General features: G+C 41.7%; 1 protein-coding gene and 1 long non-coding RNA gene across 2 annotated transcripts in view; both read right to left on the bottom strand.

Moving 5' to 3' along the window:
* Positions 1-25,088, bottom strand: part of LOC137096110 (uncharacterized) — a 244,488-nt gene that overhangs the window by 96,370 nt on the left and 123,030 nt on the right. The gene's annotated exons all lie outside the window — the stretch shown is intronic.
* Positions 1-25,088, bottom strand: part of CACNG4 (calcium voltage-gated channel auxiliary subunit gamma 4) — a 145,225-nt gene that overhangs the window by 25,228 nt on the left and 94,909 nt on the right. The window contains exon 2 of the mRNA XM_060763095.2: positions 12,191-12,274. Coding sequence (XP_060619078.1) covers positions 12,191-12,274 — 84 coding nt within the window. The remainder of the gene's footprint in view (positions 1-12,190; positions 12,275-25,088) is intronic.

The following is a 25,088-nucleotide window of genomic DNA, read 5'->3' on the forward strand; positions in this document are numbered from 1 at the left end:
ATACAATACAACTGTTTGGTTCACTCCTGACACCATAAATACATACATAAATAAATCTGATGTGTTTAGATTTTAAATGCAATCTACTGGATTTTCTATCAAACTGAGTTTACTTAGCCATCTTATTCATAAGGGGAAAAGCGTAATCCCTTCTGTGATATTTTTTCTTATCACTTGTAAGTCAAGTTTCATGGTATTGGGAATACATATGTTGGAGCTAAAGGCTCCGTCCTCATCCTCAATATTATAAAAGTGTTAACAAAATGGGGCGGAGGGAGCAAATTTTCCCTGTATGGCACCCTGTTTCCTTCTACTACCAGTATTGGTTGCTTTACTGTTTAAGTTTGTTAGAAATCTGTAAAACAAGGGCTCTGCTGTGTGTAATATTCCTGTCATGACCAAATTATATTAAAGAATACAACCGAGTGCCCCCAAAGTATTAAGACTGCTGTCAAAACATTTGCATAAGAAATGGATCATGAGCCTGCAGGCAAGCTCTTTCTTTTCATTTTAATCTTTGTATAGCACCTAAGACGTGTAGGTACTTTATAAATAATCATAATGGGAAGTTCTAGCAATGAGGATTTAGCAGGATGGAGCTAGATTTCTTCCCTGAAGGTGATCCCTGGGTTTAAGGACCAAAACTTGTGCGCTAGCTGTGCCGGTATCTTGGGAAGCCTGATCTGGCCACAGTGGTCCACGCTTTGGTTATATCTCAAATAGACTACTGTACGTGGGGCTGCCTTTGAAGACTGCTCAGAAACTCCAACTAGTCCAACGGGTGGCAGCTAGATTACTCACCGGAGCATCATACAGGGAACATACCACCCCTCTGTTATGTCAGCTCCACTGGCTGCTGGTCCAATTCCGAGCACAATTGAAAATGCTGGTTTTAACCTATAAAGCTCTATATGGCTCTGGCCCAGCTTACCTGTCTGAATGTATTTCCCTCTATGTCCCACCTCAAAGTTTAAGATCTTCTGGGGAGGCCCTGCTCTCGGTCCCACCTCTGGCGCAAACATGCTTGGCGGGGACAAGGGACAGGGCCTTCTTGGTGGTGGCCCCCACCTGTGGAACTCACTCAGGAGGAAATTGAAGACATGGTTATGGGACTAGGATTTTGGGTAGCTTGCAGATGATTGACAATGACAATGATGATAAGGCTATGGAAAATGGACTATGGATAGGCTTCCAATTGTGTTGTGTTCGCTGAATTTGTTTCTAGATAAGGCTAGACAGCCAGTATTATTGTACTTTTATCATTGTACTTTTTATATTTAAACAAATTTTAAACCAATTTATTCATAGGTAATTGCTGTATGTATTATTTGTTATGTAGTGGCATCCAGTTGTGCCGCCCTGAGCCCCCCCTCTGGGGGTTGAGAAGGGCGTGGTACGAATGCTTGAAACAAACAAATAAATACTTTCATGAGGAAGACTACAGCCATGTGGCCCATTACCATGAGACAAACAGGAGCAATTCCAGAAGCCATATGTTTTCCCTATTCTGTACCCACTGAAATGGGAGTCCCCGGTGGTGCAGTGGGTTAAACCCCTGTGCCAGCAGGACTGAAGACCAACAGGTTGCAGGTTCAAATCTGGGGAGAGTGCGGATGAGCTCCCTCTATCAGCTCCAGCTCCTCATGCGGGGACACGAGAGAAGCCTCCCACAAGGATGATAAAACATCGAAACATCCAGTCGTCCCCTGGGCAACGTCCTTGCAGATGGCCAATTCTCTCACACCAGAAGCGACTTGCAGTTTCTCAAGTCGCTCCTGACATGACCACCCCCCCCCCCCCCCCACGAGATGTAATCCAGCCACCACCAGCTTCTGCTAAAAAGTCTATGCAGGATTGGTTGGCAAACAAGGAGTGTGGGCAAATCCTTCCCCAGTAAAGGTCCCATTGAAGGGACACACTACAAATCTGTGGCAGAACGTGGCAGCTGAATGTTCTTAAAATCATAGAATCATGGAGTTGGAAGAGACCCCGTAGGACATCCAAGAAGCAGGAAAATCTCATTCAAACATTCTGTTTCCTTCCAGACTACAGCAGATGTGTGGCTAAAGCTTGCCATTTACTCGATCCACCAAGACATGCAAGTGACATAATCTAACAACAGACACTGGATACAGCCAACATCACAAGCAAAAGGAGATTGCTTCTAGTATAGTTGCACCTGCTACAATCAAAATGAGAAATTGGATTCTCTTTTCATGATGTCCAGCAGCAGCTCTTTCACTTTGGCTGCCTCTGAAATCATTTTGCAGACTAATGAATACATTTCGGGATGGTAATAAGTGATCTAATGCCAGTTGAGGCTTTGTGCAGGCAAGGGAAGATGGTGATAGTTTGTGTGTGTGTGTGCAGTAAAGATCACAGAGCATACTGTTACCATGCAAGATGGAATAGACCATACTGAAGAGGAAGAATGGCCACATATGTCATTTGTGGCTGATGTAGCTAGACGCATAGATGGTAAAAAGGGAAGACTACTCAAAGCCTTAACCAGAACATTTTGTTTCCAAAATACAGTACGTATAGGAGTAGAAAAAGACAGAATAGAAATCATATGGAAAGTGAATCTAGAATTACCACCAGGCAGAATGAGGTATCCACCTTGGCCACCCCATTCTGCTTGGCACACAAGGACAGCAATTTTAGACCATTCCATTTGTTATTGCTGTCTAATTATTATTTTTTACTACCTAGAATGGGGATAAGTATGTGTCTATTATTTTTTACCTTAAAATGGTGAGGTAACCTGGCTTGCTTTGGGTACTGTGCATCTTGAATTTTCTGGATGTAAGCTGCCTCAAGCAACGAAACATCATCTGCAGCCCTGCAGATCAGTGTCTATTGCTTAAGTAGATTTTGACAACATTCCCAGGTAGTTCAAATCATGTTTTTCCATTTATAGTGCATGCATTCCATACATTAATGATGCAGTTCATTGAATCTACAAAGTCTTACAACACTGCTTTGTAGGCCTTGATTTGGTGTTACTGTGTCAAGTAAAAGCAAATGTTATGTAGAGTTTTTTTTAAATTGTGTCAGGAGCAAACCAAACATTATTGCATTATTTAACAAACAAACAAACAAACAAACCACAAAGTTTGCAAGCTTGGTAGTTGATTAAATGTCCTTTGACCAGTATCTGGCCACTTGGAGTGCCTCTGGTGTTACCGCAAGAAGGTCCTCCATTGTGCATGTGGCAGGGCTCAGGTTGCATTGCAGCAGGTGGTCTGTAGTTTGCTCTTCTCTACACTCGCATGTCATGGTTTCCAGTTTGTAGCCCCATTTCTTAAGGTTGGCTCTGCATCTCATGGTGCCAGAACGCAGTCTGTTCAGCACCCTCCAAGTCACCCAGTTTTCTGTGTGCCCAGGAGGGAGACTTTCATTTGGTATCAGCCATTGATTGAGGTTCTGGGTTTGAGCCTGCCACTTTTGGACTCTTACTTGCTGAGGTGTTCCAGCGAGTGTTTCTGTAGATTTTAGAAAACTATTTCTTGATTTAAGTCGTTGACATGCTGGCTGATACCCAGAGGATGAGCTGGAGATGTCACTGCCTTGGTCCTTTCACTACGGGCTGCAACTTCCCGGCGGATGTCAGGTGGTGCAATACCGGCTAAACAATGAAATTCTCCAGTGTAGGGCGCAGATACCCCATGATAATGCGGCATGTCTCATTAAGAGCCACATCTACTGTTTTAGCATTGTGAGATGTGTTCCACACTGGGCATGCATACTCAGCAGCAGAGTAGCAAAGCACAAGGGCTTCACTGGTTGTGATTCCCAGGTTGTGCCAGTCAGCTTTCGTATGATATCGTTTCTAGCGCCCACTTTTTGCTTGATATTCAGGCAAACAAATAAACAAGGCAGAAAAAACAAAATGCAAAGATACAGAATGGTGGATGCCTGGCTCGAGAGCCATACATGTGAGAAAGATCTTGGAGTCCTCGTGGACAAGTTAAACATGAGCCAACAATGTGATTCGGTGGCCAAAAAAAAAAAAAAAAACCAATGGGATTTTGGCCTGCATCAATAGGAGTATAGTGTCTCTAGATCTAGGGAAGTCATGCTACCCATGCTCTATTTGGCCTTGGTTAGACTACACCTGGAATACTGTGTCCAATTCTGGGCACCACAATTGAAGAGAGATATTGACAAGCTGGAATGTGTCCAGAAGAGGGTGACTTAAATGATCGAGGGTCTGGAGAACAAGCCCTATGAGGAGCAGCTTAAAGAGCTGAGCATGTTTAGCCTGAAGAATAGAAGGCTGAGAGGAGACATGATAGCCATGTATAAATAGTTGAGAGGAAAGCATAGGGTGAAGGGAACAAGCTTGTTTTTTGCTGCCCTGGAGACTAGGACGTGGAACGATGGCTTCAAACTACAAGAAAGGAGATTCTATCTGAACATGAGGAAGAACTTCCTGACTGCGAGAGCTGTTCAGCAGTAGAACTCTCTGCCCCGGAGTGTGATGGAGGCTCCTTCTTTGGAGGCTTTAAAACAGAGGCTGGATGGCCATCTGTTGGGTGTGCTTTGAATGTGATTTTCCTGCTTCTTGGCAGGGGGTTGGACTGGATGGCTCATGAGGTCTCTTCCAACTCTATGATTCTATGAATAGTCTTTTCTACCCAAAAGAAACCTGAAAGCCATTTGTTTTTTGGTTATCTAGCTAAATCAAAACTATCGTAGAGAAAGGTACTGGATATGACTATGCACAATGCCTAGGAAAAGGACTATACTGGTGTAACACGTCAACATAATTCTGTCTTTTGTTTTCAAGTACGGTTTTAAATGGTTTATTTTAACATTGAGATAAATGTTTTTAATGTTTATGTATGTGTATATGAATTTGTGTCCCGGCATTGAATGTTTGCCGTAGATATGCTGTGCTCCGCCCTGAGTCCCCTTTGGGGTGAGAAGGGCGGAATATAAATGTTTTAAATAAATAAATAATAAATAACTATGTTGCTTTACTCTCACTACACTCAGCCTGATTTTGCATTTAATTGCCCTGGATCAAAAGGTAGTCTTTAAAGTTATATCTTTTCTTCTTTACTCAAAAGTTAACATGGGCATCTTAACCAAATACTAATGGTTGGGAGGGAGGAGGGAGAAGGGATTTAACATTCTGCCTTCTTTGGTCCACCGAGACCGAACTAATAAAAGAATGCATGATCAAATGGGCCAGAAATATTGGAAGACCGATAAATTTAAGAGAATGGGAACAATTATGGAAATTGAAACTAATAAACACATATTCAACTGATCTGAAGGAGAACTGGTACAAAATGTTCTTTCGATGGCTCATGACCCCACAGAAGCTGGGTCTAATGTATAAAAATATCCAAAATAAATGCTGGAAGTGCCGAACACATGTGGGGACATTCTACCACATGTGGTGGACATGCATCAGAGCTAGAAAATACTGGAAAACAATACAGGAAGCCTCTCAGAAGATACTACAAACAACAATACAATTAAAACCAGAATACTTCCTTCTCGGCATTACGGATGAAGACATTGCGCTTAAAAAAAATAAGGACAAACTATTCACCTACCTGACAACTGCTGCAAGGATAATATATGCTAAGAAGTGGAAACTAAAGGAACTGCCAACCAAAGAAGAATGGGAAACTAAGGTATCCGAAATTATGGATATGGACCTATTGACATACTACCTAAAAGACCCGGAGGGCAAATCTATAAATCCAACAGACTGGACCCTTTATAAATATTATAAGGAATTACAATGAAGCCCACGAAGACTTGATTCTCCTGAGTGAGTACGAGTTATATAATTGAAAACAAGAAAATAGAGATTTGAAAAATCCAAAAAAGAAGTGACCAACATCAAACAAAAGTACGGCACCAGTGTGAAAACTAAAACTACCCAGGGAAGATAAAGGTGGAAGTCAACGAATAGAACCTACTTCAAACCTGAATTTTACTTGTTATATATTTTTCTCTCTTTTTTCTTTTTCTTTTCCTTCCTCCTCCTTCCCTTCTTTTTCTCCTTTATCTTCGACTTTTTCTCCCCCCACTCCCCAATACATCCCTAACCCATCCCTGCACACCCTTATACCTAACCCTGCCCAATCACCCTCCCCCATTGCGATCTTCTTTCTACTTTTAAAATATTTGTAAGCAAAATTATAATAAACATAGTAAAAAAAAACATTTTGCCTTCTTCTGTGGTTGAATCTGGATCAGGACCTCCTATTTGTATTACCAAGGCACTCGACCCTAAAAAACAGGTCCCTGGTCTCTTCTGCACTGCCAAATAAAATCCACATTATCTGTTTTGTACTGGATTATATGGCAGTGTATACTCACATAATCCAGTGCAAAGTGGATAATGTGGATTATCTGCTTTGATAATCTGGATTATATGGCAGTGTAGAAGGGGCCCCTGTGCAAAGGAAGAAGACTGGTTTTGGCAATGCAAAATGCAGGTGCAACAAATCTGATTTAGATCAGGGCCACATATGGAGGTCAAATTGTTTACATCCAACCCCATGCCTTCCTACCAGAGAGCCAATGTGGATTGGGTTCTGCACATTTAACTTTGCATTATGTTGGAGAAAAACATAGCTGACGGGCACATTTTAGAGCACCATGTAGCGAGGCTTTTGTTTGAAGAACTCCTTGAGGAACCCTCACCGTCCTCTTGTGTTTCTTCCATGCTGAAAGGATCACCTGTAAACATGGTCCCTTCACTCCCTTAACTCTGCCCCAAGTATGCACTTGAACATCATCTTACCTCTCTAGATGCTCTTACTGACTCTCATTATTGTAAGTACAGCGAGGGAGAGACAAGAGTTCTTACAAGTTCGAGAAAGAAAAACAGACAGAAAGATTCATTGTTCCCCATAGTATTCACATGCATTTCTTTTATCTCCCAGTTTCTCCTTTTCTATGAAAATTTCATATATATTTTTTTGGTATGTTACAAAATACTGGGAAATCTGTAAATGCTAGATGGAACTAGATGTTAATATAATGAAATGCCTCAATTTTTTGACCTATAATGTTTGCAGATAACTCATAAATGTCATGACATTATCATAATGCAGTTGGTCCTCCACATTTGCAGGTTTCACTTTTGCAGATTTTATTAATTACAATCTCTCTCTCTAGGAATCTTGAGGTCCTCAACTGCAACTCTACGGTCACCGTCTGGAAGAGGTTAACCATAAAACCTAGAAACTGCTCAAGAGAACACTTCTCTAGGCATTTGCAGGTCCTCCAGTGCATTATGGCACATGGAATATGGAAATGGCTTGTTACTCTGGCTTTTAAATTTTAACGTTTAACTGTTATTAGTCTCAAATTTTATATTTTGTTTTAAATGTTTATTTGTCACAACATGAATTTTCAGTTGTGTGATGCCTAATTTGTTGTATTGTACCACTATTGTTTGATGTTGATGTCTAACATGTTATTATTTAATATATGGTTTGTTTATTTGCTTTTTTGGTCGCACTTTATGGCATTGAATGTTTGCTACTCTATGTTGTGAACTGCCCTGAGTCACCACTGGAGAGATAGGGTGGGATAGAAATAATGTTTATTATTATTATTATTATTATTATTATTACTATTATTATTATTATTATTATTACTACTACTACTACTACTACTACTAGCCGCTCCCTGCCACATGTTGCTGTGGCCCAGTCTGTGTCTGTGTGTTTTATATGTGTATATGTGTGTGCATATATTTGTGAATATGTGTATATCTGTGTGTTTGTGTATATATGTGGTTTTGCACATGTGTTGTAATGTATTTTTTGGTTTTTGGCTTTTAAAGTCTTTTCTGCTGTGTTTTTCAGTGTTTTTATGAGTGATGGTATCTCATTGGCCTGATAGGCATCTTGTGTCCAAATTTGGTGTCAATTTGTCTAGTGGTTTTTGTGTTATGTTAATCCCACAAACGAACATTGCATTTTTATTTATATAGATTATTATTTATTTCTATGGCTAACTTCTGACAGAAGTTAACAAAAAAGCTGCACTGGGAGGGGGGGGGGGGGGACGACTATAGATTCCTAGAGAGATAGAGAGATGTTCTCTCAGGTTTAAAAAAGTGTTTTTAAAAATCCTTTTTGCCAGGGCTCTCTGCTTTTAATTCAAAGTGAATTTGGTGGGCTGACTGTACTCTCCTGTGCTCTCCAAACTAAATGACTGACTGATGTAGGCAGTGTTAGGAAGCCAATATGGGGAGGTTGTGAGTTTTCTGGGCTATATGGCTATGTTCCAGAAGCATTCTCTCCTGACGTGTTGCCCACTTCTATCGCAGGCATCCTCAGAGGTTGTGAGTTCTGACCTCAAAACCTCTGAGGATGCCTGCCATAGATGTGGGTGAAACACACCTATGGCAGTCACGCACTGGGCCTATAGCAGTTGGCTTTTGAACAGGACGTGCTCTTTGTGCCCAGCGGGAACCCGAGGTGCCTCAAGTGAGAGGCCCTAAGTATTTTCCTAGACAGAGTCTTTAGAAGCTTGAAAGGTTTAACAAAGTCCTTTATTATTGCTTAAGTCTTCAACAAACAATCAAATACTTCTTAGATCTTCAACAAATGAAACAAATGCTTCAAGGCTTTGAATCAACTGGTGGCTTTCTTAATCTTGTCCACAAGGACAGGCAACTGGCTTCGTGAACTGTTTCTTTTCTTTAGGAGGAAAACCCTTTTTAACCCCTCCTTGGGCAATCTACTTTCTAAACTTTGCTGGTGTGGGCTCTACTCCCAGCTCCAAACTGCTTCTTGGGTCCTGAGTAGACCTACCAGTCAAGACTTTGTAGATTCTCCAGCTGGAGTCCTTTGGAACTATCCCCCCCCCCCCCGCCCCCGGATGCTGTAATCCACGTCCTGTAGCTAAGCTTTCTAATGCAAGACTGACCTAAAATGGCTCCCACTCCTCCCAGAGCCCTGGGGAAAGGGGCGGAACCAAAACTTAACAATGATTGATGGGTCATTGGCCCTATAATTGCAAACCAAGGGAAGCCACCTTATTGCAAAATGCATGGAACTTTGGAATACATGCAAACACTCAAAGAAAGAAAAGGAAGTTAAAGCTTTTGGTACAGCCGTACCAGCACAGAATGCTTCTGGAACACGGCCATACAGCCCTGAAAACTCGCAACAACCCAGTGATTCCGGCCATGAAATCCTTCAACAACACAATATGGGGATGCTAAAAAGATATGTGGACAACACTATACAAGATTTTGATTTTGAGCAGCCGCCTTGTGCTGAGTGTAACATCCAGTTCTTCTCACTGACTGTAGTGGGATATTTACCTCTTTGTTAGAGAGAGATATTATCATATGGTGTAATCAGAATTTGATAATTTGATTTTTCAGTCCCCCCCCCCTTGTGTTGACATGAAAGCCCCAACTACTCTATGCTAACCTAATATCTATCTGACTGCAGTCTCAATGCGTGAAAAATGAGCACTATTATCCATTGGCAATTGGAACTCATTGCTCGAGAATGGGATATCGAAGTCACGGAAAGTCTAATTTTATAAATGTTGTTTTCTGCCTCACATTCAATTGTGAATAAACGGCAGGCAGATTCCATAATTCTCACTGCCATTGTTGAGTGGGATGTGTAAGGCTTATCACTGTGTCCAGAGGCAAGAGAATCTATTCTCTTCTTCATCCCACTTAAATTACATTTTCCTCTACCCCTTAATCTTGAATCCTGAAGGGTTGAGAGCACGAGAAAGGCACGTGGTTCTGTTTTTAAGCATTCATAACATGGCCTAAGGCGGAACTGGTTGCTAATCTCTGTACTATGTTTCATCAGCACAATATCCTCAATATTGTGACACAGCATGTTATTGTGTTCATGCCATTGCCTGCATACAGTGCTGAAATATTCATAAGACCTGTATCAAGACAGAATACAGTTTCTATCATGGAAATGTGTATTTTCAATAAAACACAATACTGTTAATTAAAATTGTGCTTTCGTGAGTTACATGTAAATGGTGAGAGATAAGGCAATAATTCCAAGCACTTAAAGAAGATGGGATGGGTTATTGGCCTTTATAAGCCAGATGACATATCTGTAATTGTCCCAAATTTAATATTCAAATTAGAGTTATCCTGAACATATTCCAGTTTTGATGTATTGTCAAAGGCTTTCATGGCCGGAATCACTGGGTTGTTGTAGGTTTTTTCGGGCTATATGGCCATGTTCTAGAGGCATTCTCTCCTGACGTTTCGCCTGCATCTATGGCAAGCATCCTCAGAGGTAGTGCTGCTTGCCATAGATGCAGGCGAAACGTCAGGAGAGAATGCCTCTAGAACATGGCCATATAGCCCGAAAAAACCTACAACAACTCACCTTCCAGTTTTTTTTTTATTCTCCACTGGTATAAATGAACTCTCATGAAAGGACGAAAATTCCAAAACCTTTTGATCTACCCTTTTATGTATTTTCAGGACCAATTCAGATTGTTGGAATTTTGAAGTCTAAATTAGAATCTCAAAGCCTGTTGGATCCAGATTTTGAGAATTAGATTTTTTTCCCATGTCAGGAGCGACTTGAGAAAATGCAAGTCGCTTCTGATGTGAGAGAATTGGCCATCTGCAAGGACATTGCCCAAGGGACACCCAGGTATTTTATCATCGTTGTAGGTGGCTTCTCTCATGTCCCCGCATGGGGAGCTGGAGCTGACAGAGGGAGCTCATCTGCACTTTTCCCGGATTCCCAACTTCCAACTTGTCAGTCTTCAGTCCTGCCAGCACAAGGGTTTAGCCCACTGGGTCACCAGGGGCAATTTATCTAGTACTAGCCATCCCCTGCTACGCATTGCTGTGGCCCAGTCTGTGTATATGTATTTTGTTTGTGTATATATTTGTGTATATGTTGCCTCCAGTGTCATCAGTTGGGAGCCGCCCTCCCCTCCAGCACCAACTGCTGCTCTGAGATCAGAATGAAGAGAGGGGCCAGGAAGGCAGTTCCATCTTGTCTCTTGCACTGTGCTTATAATACAATACAATACAATACAATACAATATAATATATTGCATATACATATAATATTGATAATATTATAATGTCATACAATATACTACTACTAATAATATATTATAATAATATATTTTATATTAAATGTAATATCTATATAAATAAAAATGTTTGTGGGATTAACAGAACTAAAAAACCACTGGACAAATTGACACCAAATTTGGACACAAGACACCTAACAACCCAATGTATGTCCTTCACTCAAAAAGAATTGATTTTGTCATTTGGGAGTTGTAGTTGCTGGAATTTATAGTTGACCTACAATCAAAGAGCATTCTGAACACGACCAGCGATGGAATTGAACCAAACTTGGCACACAGTTCTCCCATGACCAACGTAAAATACTGGAAGGGTTTGGTAGGCAGTGTCCTTTGGTTTTGGAGTTGTAGTTCACCTACATCCAGAGATCACTGTGGACTCAAACAATGATGGATCTGGACCAAACTCTACACGAATACTCAATATGCCCAAATGTGAACACTGGTGGAGTTTGGGGAAAATAGAATCTTGACATTTGGGAGTTGTAGTTGCTGGGATTTGTAGTTCACCTACAATCACAGAGCATTCTGAACCCCACCAACAACAGAATTGGGCCAAACCTCCCACACAGAACCCCCATGTGGACCACAGCAACGCATGGCAGGGGACGGCTAGTTACTAATAATATTACAGTACGTTATAGTACAATGTAATATATAATATTAATATTGTGCTATTGTAATTATATAATATATTGTATTTACTTTTTACTTGTAAGCCGCTCTGAGAAGGGCGGCATATAAATGTCGTAAATAAATAAATAAATAAATAATATGTGGTATTGCTCATAAGTTATAATTTTATTATTATTTTTTGCTTTTAAAGTCTCTTCTGCTGTGTTTTTCAGTGTTTTTATGAGTGATGGTCACTTGTTGGCCTGATAGGTGTATTGTGTCCAAGTTTGGTGTCAATTGGGTCAGTGGTTTTTGAGTTACATTAATCCCACAAATGAATATTACATTTTTATTTATATATAACAAGTTTGTTAAATCCAAGTGTCACATCCAACAGATTCATTCCAAAAAGAGATAAATAGTAAGCAATTCCCGCCTCTGCCTCCAATGCTTGCTTAAGGATGTATCTGATGGTTTTACTTACGGAGAAGATATTCTGAGCTATCATGGTCGTAGTCATTGTCTTCAGGAAAGTGGTTGATCCGAAAACAATGTCCTCTATATATCCCTGGAAAGGAATACAAACACCAGGTTAGAATGCTTGGGGGGAAAGCCTTTCTGATATGAAACAATGAAGATTTGTCAGTTCTTTCATCTTTATTAAGGGGAGAGCAAGCAGGAGCCAAAGGTTGCACAAAATGCTTTCTTCTGGCAGAGATCCTTGGCTTCTCTTATTAAAGCAGCAATGGAGAACACGTGAACTTCCAAGCATTGTTGGATTGCATCTCCCTTGATACTTCAAGGCAGAGGAGGAGGTATGGTAATAAGATACAAGGGCGGGCCAGACAGGTAAAAGAGTTGTGTTTTTCTGGGCCCAGAGCCACTCTATCTCTTTTTTCCATACCCCGGGCACCCCGGATGCCTGCAGCTTGCTCCACCCTTCACTTACACCTTCCCGGTGAGGCACCCCTTCACCTCACGATCGGGACCGCATTAAGTCCACGAATCCTGATGAATGGATTTTCTTTTACCATACTTGTACAGCATCACCCTTAATGCTTTCATACAGTCGCAGCATATGGCAGGGACACGGCCACTGCCATTTTTGAGCTCCCCCTACAATATGCAGCAACCACAGATTCTCCAATCCAGATTGGAAGTTTCAGCACCCGCTCTATAAGACGACTCCTGGCGTATAAGACTACGCCCGCATATAAGATGACTCCCACGCATAAGGCTACTCCAGCGTATAAGACGATCCCTCGTGTATAAGACTACTCCCGTGCATAAGATGACTCCCACGTATAAGACGACCCCTGACTTTTGAGAAGATCTTCTTGGGTTAAAAACTAGTCTTATACACCAGAATATACGGGTATATATTTTGCATCTTGAGCCAACCCCTCAAAGCAGCACCTCACTTTCTAGTGCCACAAATAAGAGAGGAAACAATGCACCAAGTCACCAAATGAACATCAGCTGATGCCCTTTGCATGAAAGTAGCCCCATATCTTCCTTTAGTTTTCTTCAAACTACACTTGATGGTTCGACTCATCAATTTTAAGAGACCAGTACTTAAAATATACATTTCATTTGCTGAAGGTAGTCCTTCCTGTTGAGGGAAAACTCAGTGAGAGAAAGCTGAAGCCCATTTCCAGCTCCTTATGTTAGTAGATGATATATAGAGGGTTGCATGACTGGTATTCTCAGCTAAGGCAGCAGAATTCTGTAGGATCTATAGCAGTGGTTCTCAACGTTCCTAATGCTGTGACCCCTTAATACAGTTCCGCATGTTGTGGTGACCCTCGACCATAAAATTATTTTCGTTGCAACTTCATAACAGTAATTTCGCTACTGTTATGAATTGCCATGTAAATATCTGATATGCAGGATGTATTCACTGAATCAAATTTGGCTAAAATACTCGATACATCCAAATTTGGCTGATTTGGTCATTTGGGAGTTGTAGTTGCTGGGATGTATTGTTCACTTACAATTGAAGAGCATTCTAAACTACACCAACGATGGAATTGAACCAAACTTGGCACACAGAACCCATAATCAACAGAAAGTACTGGAAGGATTTGGTGGGCAATGATCTTGAATTTTGGAGTTGTAGTTCACCTACATCCAGTGAGCACTCTGGACTCAAACAATGATGGATCTGGACCAAACTTGGTATGAATACTCAATATGCCCAATATGGTGGAGTTTGGGAAAAATCGACCTTGATATTTGGGAGTTGTAATTGCTGGAATTTATAATGAGCCTGTAATCAAAGAGCCCTCTGAACCCAGCCTACAATGGATCTGCACCAAACTTGGCACACTATCAACATTGCCAACATTGAATACTGATGGCATGGGGGGGGGGGGTGTTTTTGAATTCTGGGAGTTGTAGTTCACCAACACCAGAAAGGAAGAGAAGGGCAGGTGGAGAGATCTTTAGCCTTCTCTGCCAAAGGGGTTCCTAAGACCATCAGAATGGTCTTTGGTGATCCCTCTGACACCCCCTCATGACCCCTCCAGGTGTCCCGACCCCCAGGTTGAGAAACACTGATCTATGAGATATATTTACATTGTTACAGCAATTTGACAGCACTTTAACAGTCATGGTTCTGCCTCATGAAATCTTGGGTTGGGAGGTTTGGTGAGATTCTTAGAAAATTAGAAAGTTCCTTTCACTCACATTTGTCTGTCACACTTAGAAATTACTACAAATCCCAGGACTCTGTAGGCACTAGCTATGGAAGCTAAAGTGTTAGTAAACTGTTCTCTCTTTCTGTAGATAGATTTTTTTTTGGTGTTAGGACTATAACACATGTTAAATTGGTCAGCGTGATGAGGTCCTTAGTCTAAAACAGAGATGGATGAAATTTGTCATCCTTTTCCTTGCATAGTAATCTTTGAACATGAATCAACAGTACAATTTCACTACTGAAAATGGCATAATATCCCCATTGTATTTAAGGCTGACTTAGAAGGGAGGCACTCCTACCCCATTCATCATCTGCTGCCACAAAGAGTTGCCCCACTCAGTCTAATGTTAGAGTCACACCTGGATCAAGGACTTCATCAGATGGGAAAAAGTGCCTGTCCTATGACACTTGGACCTCTATTCAGGTGGGGAGCCCACCGGATCACATCACATGATATTGATTTCCCTTCACTCCCTGCCAGATTTGCCACAATCTCTGGTGATTCCCCCCACTATTGCCCAGATCGGGGACCTCAATGTGATGAGGTCCTTAGAATCATGAGGCTCCCATCATGGAATATTGCACATGAATCCACAATGGAGACCTAACATTTTATCTCCCCCCCCTTTCTTTTTCACAACTATTGAAAAAAGTTATAAAAGATGAAAATCCAATATTGGAATTCATTTTATTTCCCAGTGTCAACTGTTTCTCTGGTAGCTTTCATGCGTTTAGCACTTTCAGTTCTAGCTTAAGAAGACGTGAACTCAATCAACGCAGTGCTGCCTTATGTGGGCTTTAGGTGCACATGGTCAGGCTATAGCTTGTGGATTTACTTTACTGCTTGCAATAATAGCTGTGAGAAGATGCTAATCCCAAGGATTTCCAGAATCCTTTGTGGGCTTACTAAACACAACGCTGAGATTGGCATGGGGCTGTTTTAGCTCTGGTGCTGCCAGGCTTTATTCATGGCCATGTTTTACTGCCACACGATATACATAAAATAGCAAATGCTGGTAGCCGAGTGATACCAGTAGGGTGTCTAAAATGAGGTCCTGGGGATTGACACAAAATGCAGTAAATGGAGCACAAATGAACAGAGCTAGGATTGAATCACAGGATTTTTGGCTTCTGTCTCTGGTTCCATCTACAATGCCAGATAATGCAGTTTGAAACTGTACTATATGGCAGTGTAAATGGAGCCTTCCATAATCTGCAAAATCCTGATTTGCCCCAAATGCCTTCTAGGAGGCACGAAGGGCACAATTTTGCAACACCCCCCTGAGGTCCTGGTGTGGACTAATATTTAAGGGATGTAATGGGTTCTGCAGTTGAACAGTCTGAAGTATAAATTCAAGGTACATATAAAGAGCTTTCCATTACTGAAGCTGATTGTGTGCATGAAAATCTATGTCGAACATGTTAATAGGCTTTCTTCCATGTTCACGTTTCTATGTTCATTCCTTATTCAGACAAAAATACTGCCTCATAACTGTTCCCAGTCATCCCTTAGCATGCTATTTCCACAGGTGAGAAACCATCACAACATTTTGGAGTGTTCTTTGCAAATCTAATTATTTTTGTGAAGGTGGATGAATAGAGGGATAGATCCTCCTTGAAGATATCAAAATCTGTAAGGAAGAATACAGTCCTTGATAGCCTTAACTTGAACCACATAGAGCTTTACAGGTCATAAACAACACTCTGAACTGAGTTGGAAACAGACTAGTAGCCAGTGGAATTGAAACAAGGGAATTGCGTGTTTTGTTAGATTACATAAACATTTACAATTTAAGCAGCTTAATCATGTACTGTAACTATACATGATACATTTGGCCTTCAAATATTATCATTTCCAGCTCCCAGAGGCTCTAGTGACTAGTCAGTATGGTCAGCAGTAAAAGATTATGAGAGAAGTGTAACCCAAAACCTTTGGGGTGCCAAATACTCCCTACTTATTGTTTATTCGTTAAGTCGCTTCCGATTCTTCGTGACCTAATGGACCAGCCCACGCCAGAGCTCCCTGTCTGCCATCACCACCCCCAGCTCCTTCAAGGTCAATCCAGTCACTTCAAGGATGCCATCCATCCATCTTACCCTTGGTCGGCCCCTCTTCCTTTTCCCTTCCATTTCCCCATGCATCATTGTCTTCTCTAAGATTTCCTGTCTTCTCATTATGTGGCCAAAGTACTTCATCTTGACCTCTAATATTCTTCCCTCCAATTAGCAGTCAGGCTTTATTTCCTGAAGTATGGACTGGTTGGACCTTCTGGCGGTCCAAGGCACTCTCAGAATTTTCCTCCAACACCACAGTTCAAAAGCATCTATCTTCTTTCACTCAGCCTTCCCTATGGTCCAGCTCTCACATTCATGTTTTACTATGGGGAATACCATTGCTTTAACTATTTTTTACTCCCTACTATGGTCTTCAAATTATGAGAGGCACAATGTTGCTACTGAAATGGCATTCTCACACTGAGTGCTCCAACCATGCAGAACATCACAGTACATGAACTTCGTAGGATTGTGCCTACACCACCTGATTTGTCCTAAATATCTGCATATGGATCTAGGCAACACTGAACTATATACATGTAGGCAATGGACCCCTGTTATCCACTGAGGTTCGGTTCCAGAATCCTATGTGAATATCAACATTTGTGGATGCTCAAGTCTCTTTACATACAAATGGCATTCTTTATATAAAATGGCAGACAACTAAAATGAATGGGTTGTTGTAGGTTTTTCGGGCTGTATGGCCATGTTCTAGAAGAATTAGGAGAGAATACTTCTAGAACATAGCCATACAGCCTGAAAAACCTACAACACCCCAGTAATTCCGGCCATGGAAGCCTTCGACAATCTATATAAATAAAAATGTAGTGTTCGTTTGTGGGATTAATATAACTCAAAAACCACTGGACGGAATGACACCAGATTTGGACACAATACACCTATCAGGCCAATGAGTGACCATCACTCATAAAAACACCGAAAAACACAGCAGAAGGGACCGAAAAAGCCAAAAAACAAAAAATACATTACAATGCATGCACAAACCTACACATATATACACAAACACACACACATATATATACACACACACAAAACACATATACACAGACTGGGCCACAGCAACGCGTGGCAGGGGATGGCTAGTACAAACTAAAATGAATGTCAGAAAGAGCCTATGAATTGTGAAATGGTGGAGAACTACAGCAGGGCATGCCTACACGTAAGTATGGAACAAAATCATTTTTTGGGAGGGGCGTATTTTTCTTGCAATAGTTATGATCAATGGTTGGTTGAATCCATGGGTGAAGAACCTGTGGACTGAGGCCCCTTCCACACAGCTGGATAAAATCCTACATGGAATATATGGCAGTGTGGACTCAGATAACCCAGTTCAAAGCAGATATTATGGGATTTTCTGCCTTGATATTCTGGGTTATATGGTTGTGTGGAAGGGCACAGAGAAGGTTGAATGTACTGTCCCAAACTTACTGATAAACCCCTAAAGCTACCTTGCATGGCCATTCCCTAATTTGTTGTCAACAAGCAGACTTCCACACAGTCCTATATATCCCTGAACATCAAGGCAGGAAATCCCACATTGTCTGGGTGTGGACTCCGATATTGTAGGATTTTCTGCCTTGATATTCTGGGATATAGGGGTGTGTGGAAGGGTCTTAAGAGAAACATCTGGTTATGACGATATAGCCAGATACAAAGTGATCAAAGCATCATTAAGACTCTGGAGGAACCTGGCAGATCCCAGCACAATCAATTTGCATCTGGCTATGGGGATGTAATCATATGCTTCTCCAAGCTTCTCTCAAAGAATGGAATGGATGAGGCTGCATGGCTTCAGAGATTTTCAGTAACAGAGGGCAGGGGAGGGCTTGGAAGGTGTAGTGGGAAGAGAGAGAAAACTACCCTCCTAACACCTGAAAAGGGAATGTGTACGCACAAGGGACAAGCAATCGGATTTAGTATAAGGTGTCCCTCATCGCACAAGGGACAAGCAATTGCGACAAGCAATTGGATTTAGTATAAGGTGTCCCTCATCGAATTCTGGATTTTTAAAAACTGCATTCCAGGATGTGCTCTGGGGAAATGATGCTGACATGCTTGGGTGATTTTTCTTCAACTAGCTTCTTGAATCTGTGATAATAATGTTACATTTTGTATTCACATATTGTAATGTAATGCACTGTGTCTCGTCATCATGTAATGCATTGTGCATTTTTGTATGTTAGTGTGGTTGCAATAGTGATGAGGAGCTAGAGAGTGACAAGCAGTTTATCTTGACTAAGCTTTCACGGTAGTGTTAATTACTGAATGTCCATTACAGAATGACAAGCTCTAATCTTTGCTTCATGCATTGTCGAAGGCTTTCATGGCCGGAATCACTGGGTTGTTGTAGGTTTTTTGGGGCCATTGAAATCCACAAGCATGTGGACAATTTCAACAGAAAGGAGGAAACCATGAAAATGAACAAAATCTGGCTACCAATATTAAAAAACTCTAAAATTACAACAGCAAAACAACAGAGGGGAAACTATCAGGGACAGCTAATCACCTCTTAACAAAAGATTGCCCCAGGCACCAACAAGCCACACCCAACAACTGCCAGGCCATCAAATGCTAATCAAGGTGGTCAGTTGAAACATTCACACCTAGCTCCAGCAGACAAGAGTTCTTTGTCCCAGCCTGGTCATTCCACAGATATATAAACCCATTTTCCTAGTTCCAACAGACCTCACTACCTCTAGAACATGGCCATATAGCCTGAAAAAACCTACAACAACCCACTTGGTTTTTCTCTGCATTGCGTGGCATCCACAATCTCAGTTGACAACAACAGCAGGTCTCCTTCAGGTTGCTTGTCTCCCTGCCTACCCCATGTGGAGGTAGGCTGTTACTTTCCTGATATTATTTAACATAGGCTTTCATTTAAGTGTCTAGACTAAGTATTAGTTTTGAGAGACTCTGTCCGGAGATATGTAATGCTGCCATTACGACAGGGTGGCAATTAGGGAGACAAGTGTCTAGAAATAGGAAGAGGAGACAGAGGGAAAAGGAAACATCAGGAGGTAAAATGCACATCGATCTTGTCTCAACATTTTTGAGAGCAGGTGGTTTCTGACTAAGGCAAGTAATAAAGTTTCCTTGAGGAAAAATACACAAACTGTAAGTGGTTGGCACTTGACGTTTGGCACCCTGGAAGTTGAGACTCTTACAAATGTGCCTGTCCACACATTTTCTTTTGAGGTATATTTACAGAAGTTTGTATTTTACCAGAAAATAACACCAATATTGGTGATATGTATTGTCGAAGGCTTTCATTGCAGGAATCACTGAGTTGTTGTAGGTTTTTTCGGGCTATATGGCCATGTTCTAGAGGCATTCTCTCCTGACGTTTTGCCTGCATCTTTGGCAAGCATCCTCAGAGGTAGTGAGGACTATACTGGTGATACGTTATGATTTGTTGTAAATCTGAATGTGTCTCTCCTCCTCCATCATGGCTACAAGGAATAGCAGAGGTATTTATTTTTAGTTTACCACAGTGTAGCTTGCATTCCAACTCCTGCCCATGATTGATCTTAACTATGGTCTACTCTAATTCAGACAAGCAATTGGATTTAGTCTTGGTGTTTTTATTCCATCCGAGGAAGCTGAAGCATTATTACACTGTAGTAAACCTGTTCTACAAGATCTCTACCTTCAGTCAAATGGGTATCAGCCAGCATGTCAAGGACTTAAATCAAGAAATTGTTTTCTAAGATCTACAGAGACACTCGCTGGAACACCTCAACAAGCAAGAGTCCAAAAGTGGCAGGCTCAAACCCAGAACCTCAATCAATGGCTGATACCAAATGAGAGACTCCCCCCTGGGCACACAGAAAACTGGGCGACTTGGAAGGCGATGAACAGACTGCACTCTGGCACCAGGAGATGCAGAGCCAACCTTGAGAAATGGGGCCACAAAGTGGAATCCACGACATGCAAGTGTGGAGAAGAGCAAACTACAGACCATCTGCTGTGATGCAACCTGAGCCCTGCTACATGCACAATGGAGGACCTTCTTATAGTAACACCAGAGGCACTCCAAGTGGCCAGCTACTGGTCAAAGGACATTTAATCAACTACCAAGCTTGTAAACTTTGTGTTTTGTTTGTTTGTTTGTTAAAAATGCAAAACAACTGTTTGGCTTGCTCCTGACACAAATAAATAAATAAATCAAATGTTGTGTATGTGAGGAGCCATTTAAATATGACAATAATCTGAACTGGTGGCTGTTGCAAAAAAGAGCACTATACCCACCATGGATATAGTGGATTTGAGAAAGCTACTGTAAACATGCATGAATAAGTTGACTTGAGGGTGTGTTTTGGGGCTAAACTTATGGATTTGATATGGCCTGTACATAAGTCAAGGATCATTCTATGGAGAAGGGAATGCCCCTGGCCTCCACAGCCATTTCCCCTTTCAGGCATTCAAAAAGGTCAGAAGTGGCACCACAGTAGAGAGAATAGATGGGTCAGTTCTTCTTTTCCAGTTTCTCGGGTCTGATTAAGCTCTCATCTTTAAAAAAGCAAACATCTCTGAGATGTTTGCTTTTTTATATATAAGAGTTAAAATACTGTATTCACAAATGTGGGTATGTCCAGATTTTTTGGGGTGCCTTTTTTTAAATATAGATTTATACATCAGTTCAATGCAGTAATTGCTACATCCTGCAAGATCCTCTTTGGAAGAAGAATTGGTTCAGGATGCATCTTTCCCTATCTTGGCCAAAATAGGCATGTTAAAAGTAGACCTGAACTGGTCATTCTGGTGTTTTGCTTGGTAGTCTTCCTAGGTCCCTAAAGCCCCAAGAAAGCAAAGCAGTCCTATCTTGTTATTCTTATTGGTCAATGGATGATGGCTGCATTGTTTTCAGGAAGTGGGTGAAGGTATTTGAAGTCCCATCATCCATGGTCCACCCTCCTCCAAACCGCAGCATACTAATATACTCATGTATAAGTCTAGAACTTTTAGTTTAAAAATCCAGCAAAACTGGGCTGACCCATCCACAGGTCAATGTGTACACTATACGCTCATATGGAGTTCTACCTTAATGTAACAGTCTGAAAATTACTATGGGAAAATCAAGATGTATGGAAAATCAGGACTCAGCACTATGTATATTTTAATTTGTTTTATTGTATTTATGTGTTTTAATTATTTTCTAAATTGATATGCTGTATTTATTATGCTTTGTATACCATGGGCCTTATCACACTAGAGAGAAAAAAATCCAGTTTCTGCCTCCTGTGGAATTCTGGGGTTTGTAGTTTAGAGAGGAGCCTTTAACAGCCTCACTAAACTACAAACCCCAGAATTCATCAGGAGGCAAAAAACGTATTTTAAGTGGATTTTTTCTATAATGTGATGAACTCTATAGTGTGGCAATGAATTTTTGCCATGATCTGTAAGCTGCTCTGAGTCCCCTTTGGGGTAAGAAGAGCAGGGTATAAATATCCTGATGCAGTTCTAAGGGGGATGGACCATGGATGATGGGATTTGCAGTACCTTCACTCACTTACTGAAACCACTGCGACCCTCATCCAATGACTGATCAAGACCAAACTTGGCACACAGAGCCATGACCAGAGGCGGCCCTAGGTAATTTTCAACAGTAAGCAAACAGTATTTTGGTGCCCCCCACCCACCCAATCATTGATATATATTTTCTGTTCGTCGTGGGAGTTCTGTGTGCCATATTTGGTTCAATTCCATCATTGGTTTTCAGAATGCTCTTTGATTGTAGGTGAACTATACATCCCAGTAACTACACTTGCCGCACTTGCTCCCTTGCCTGGCCCGCTTTGGGTCCGGAGGCGTGTCTGAAGACCCCGGCGTGTGCACCAAAAGTCACCTTTTCTCCTGACTTTCTCCTCAGCCATTGGGACCAAGAGACAGAGAGAGAGGGAGAGAGACAGAGGTGGAGATGCCCACCTTTCCTGAAGGTAGGCAGAAAAACAAAGGAGGGAGTGGAGGTGGGAGATACCTCCAGCCGGAGGGGCTCGTGCTCTCTCTCTCTCTTGGTCCCAATGGCTGAAGAGAAAGTCAGGAGAAGAGGTGACTTTTGGTGCGCACGCTGGGGTCTTCAGACACAGCTCCGGACCCGAAGCAGAGGAGAGGAGAATGCCGGGGGATCAGGAAAGGGAGCCAGTCATGGGGAAGGGATCAAACATAGAGAACGATTGAGCGCCGGCTCTGCTCACGCACCCGGTGGCCAAGTGGAGCAGGAACGAGAGGGGCTAGGCAAGGCTCAAGGACCCGACCCCTTTGGGAAGAGGATCGCCCAGCAGCGAGGCAAGAAAGCCGAGGCTTCCCTTGGAATGCTAGAGCTGTTGTGAGCTGAGGGGGCGCTCCTCAAGTGGCGGTCGAGGGGCATTTACAGAGGCGCCTCTGCGCCCCTGGCAAAAAACGTGTTCTGCGACCACTTACTTCGCGCAATGGATGAGCCGCCCCTGCCCATGACCCACTCTACATCCTGCTGCAGTTTGGAGGAGGATGGACCATGGATGATGGGACTTCAAATACCTTCACTCACTTCCTGAAAACAATGCAACCATCATCCATTGACCAATAAAGACCAAGCTTGCCATACAGAACCGCCATTATCCACTTTCTCAAATAACCCGGGCAGCGCCCGGTCCCCAAGCTAGTAGTAAATAAAAAATAAACTTTCATTTTAAAAGGAACCATCCCCTTATCTGAACAGAGTGATGCAAAGCAAGACTTTAATGTGTCCTGGGAGACCCCAAAAGAAGCACTTATTCCCTTTACTCTCTCCACCTGGGAAGAAAAATGGTGATAGCCACAAGTAGTTGGCCCCATCAATTAACATTGGTGCTTTTCCATCTCTGAGAAATGACCCTTGACTTACCCATGGGTCATACAAAAATCCATAACTTTGGCCTCCGAACCTGCTCTTGACTTATACATAAGGTTGACTTATACACAAGTATATACGGTACATAATTATTCTGTAAATATTTTTTATGGAAAATTTATTTTACGTTGTTCTGAAGAGAGTAATGCTTGATTTTGCAGAGCTGTGCCTATTTTCATTTTGACTTTGACACACCAGCCGTAAGGAAATATATATATGCAGCTTGTTCATTTTATAATTGGGAAAGAGCAACTACTGATCCTGTTACCGCAGGAACAAAATGTCAGCCAAATGTAAAAGATTTCTCAAAATGACAGATCTGAGCCAAAGCTACATCACAACCTGCCCCCAAATAGAAATTTAAAAAGGTCTGATCCAAAAGATAAAAGATCTGGAATTAAAGAGCTATTTGGCCAATTGAGTCTTTCCTTCCTGCTCCTGCCAGCAGCCTGGAAGAAAAAAAAAATCTCCAGGGAACTTAAAAACTATTTCCATTGATGTGTTTCAGTTGTGAATGTGAGTGCGTTTGCAAAGCTCTTGGTCTACAGTTAAGTTAGAATTTGGTGCTGCTTGTAAAAATGTTTAGACTTTATTGGACCGAAAGCTAAGTAATTATGGAAAGAAATTAATAAAAGGTTTTTAAAAAACATCTCTTCAATGGGAAGGGTGTGTGATGGCATGAATGTCTGCTTCTTTTTAGCAGTAAGGAAACAGTGATTCACTATCAATTGTAACAGGAAAAGGTGATCAGCCAAGTGCGCGGAAAAGGGTGTGAGTACAACCAGTTACTATGTGGGGCTGATCGGGGTAAATTGTAGGGTTTGTTGTTGTTCATTCGTTTAGTCGTTTCCCACTCTTCGAGACCTTATGGACCCGCCCACGCCAGAGCTCCCTGTCAGCCGTCACCATCCCCAGCTCCTTCAAGGTCAAGCCAGTCACTTCAAGGATGCCATCCATCCATCTTGCCCTTGGTTGGCCCCTCTTCCTTTTTCTCCAGCATAATTGTCTTCTCTAAGCTTTCCTTTCTTCTCATGATGTGGCCAAAGTACTTCATCTTGTAGGGGTGATAAGGAAATATGATGTACATACTCAGTTTTATCATATCTCACCATATTTACTTACTCCAGTGGTTCTCAACCTAGGGTCCCCAGTTGGTTTCTGGGAGTTGGCCTTCAACTCCCAGAAATCCTAACGGCTGATAAACTGGCTGGGATTTCTGGGAGTTGTAGGCTAAAAACATCTGGGGACCCCAGGTTGAGAACCACTGACTTACTGTATTGTTATAAGTGTCTTATTTTAACTTACCACAGAGTGCAATCAAGTCATATCAAGCTTTGTTGTTTTGTTTGATATTATGATATGGCCTAAGGGCTAATCAATAAAATTCTTACTACTACTACTATTACTACTACAACCAGTTACTTCAGTGAACTCCTATTGAGAAAACTACTTCCTCTCTACTTTTGGCAGCAGTGAAATAATAATATATCCCCTGGTCCTCATTTAACTGGTGAGGTGAGTGGATAGGAGATCCCAGGACTTCATCAGTGGCTCTCACATGCTTTGTAGTGTCACAATTCTGAATACTTTGGGTATTCAGATGTAGTGGCCAGAATGTCTATACAAGAAGCATCGCTTTTGGAAAGATTTGCAACCATTTCTGCATATTCTTATGTATAAGCCATTCCATGTCCTTTTTGTGTCTCACCCCATCTTTCCCTCGCTTTCCTTCACATT

This window comes from Anolis sagrei, chromosome 2 (genome assembly GCF_037176765.1).
Source record: "Anolis sagrei isolate rAnoSag1 chromosome 2, rAnoSag1.mat, whole genome shotgun sequence".
Lineage (NCBI taxonomy): Eukaryota > Metazoa > Chordata > Lepidosauria > Squamata > Dactyloidae > Anolis > Anolis sagrei.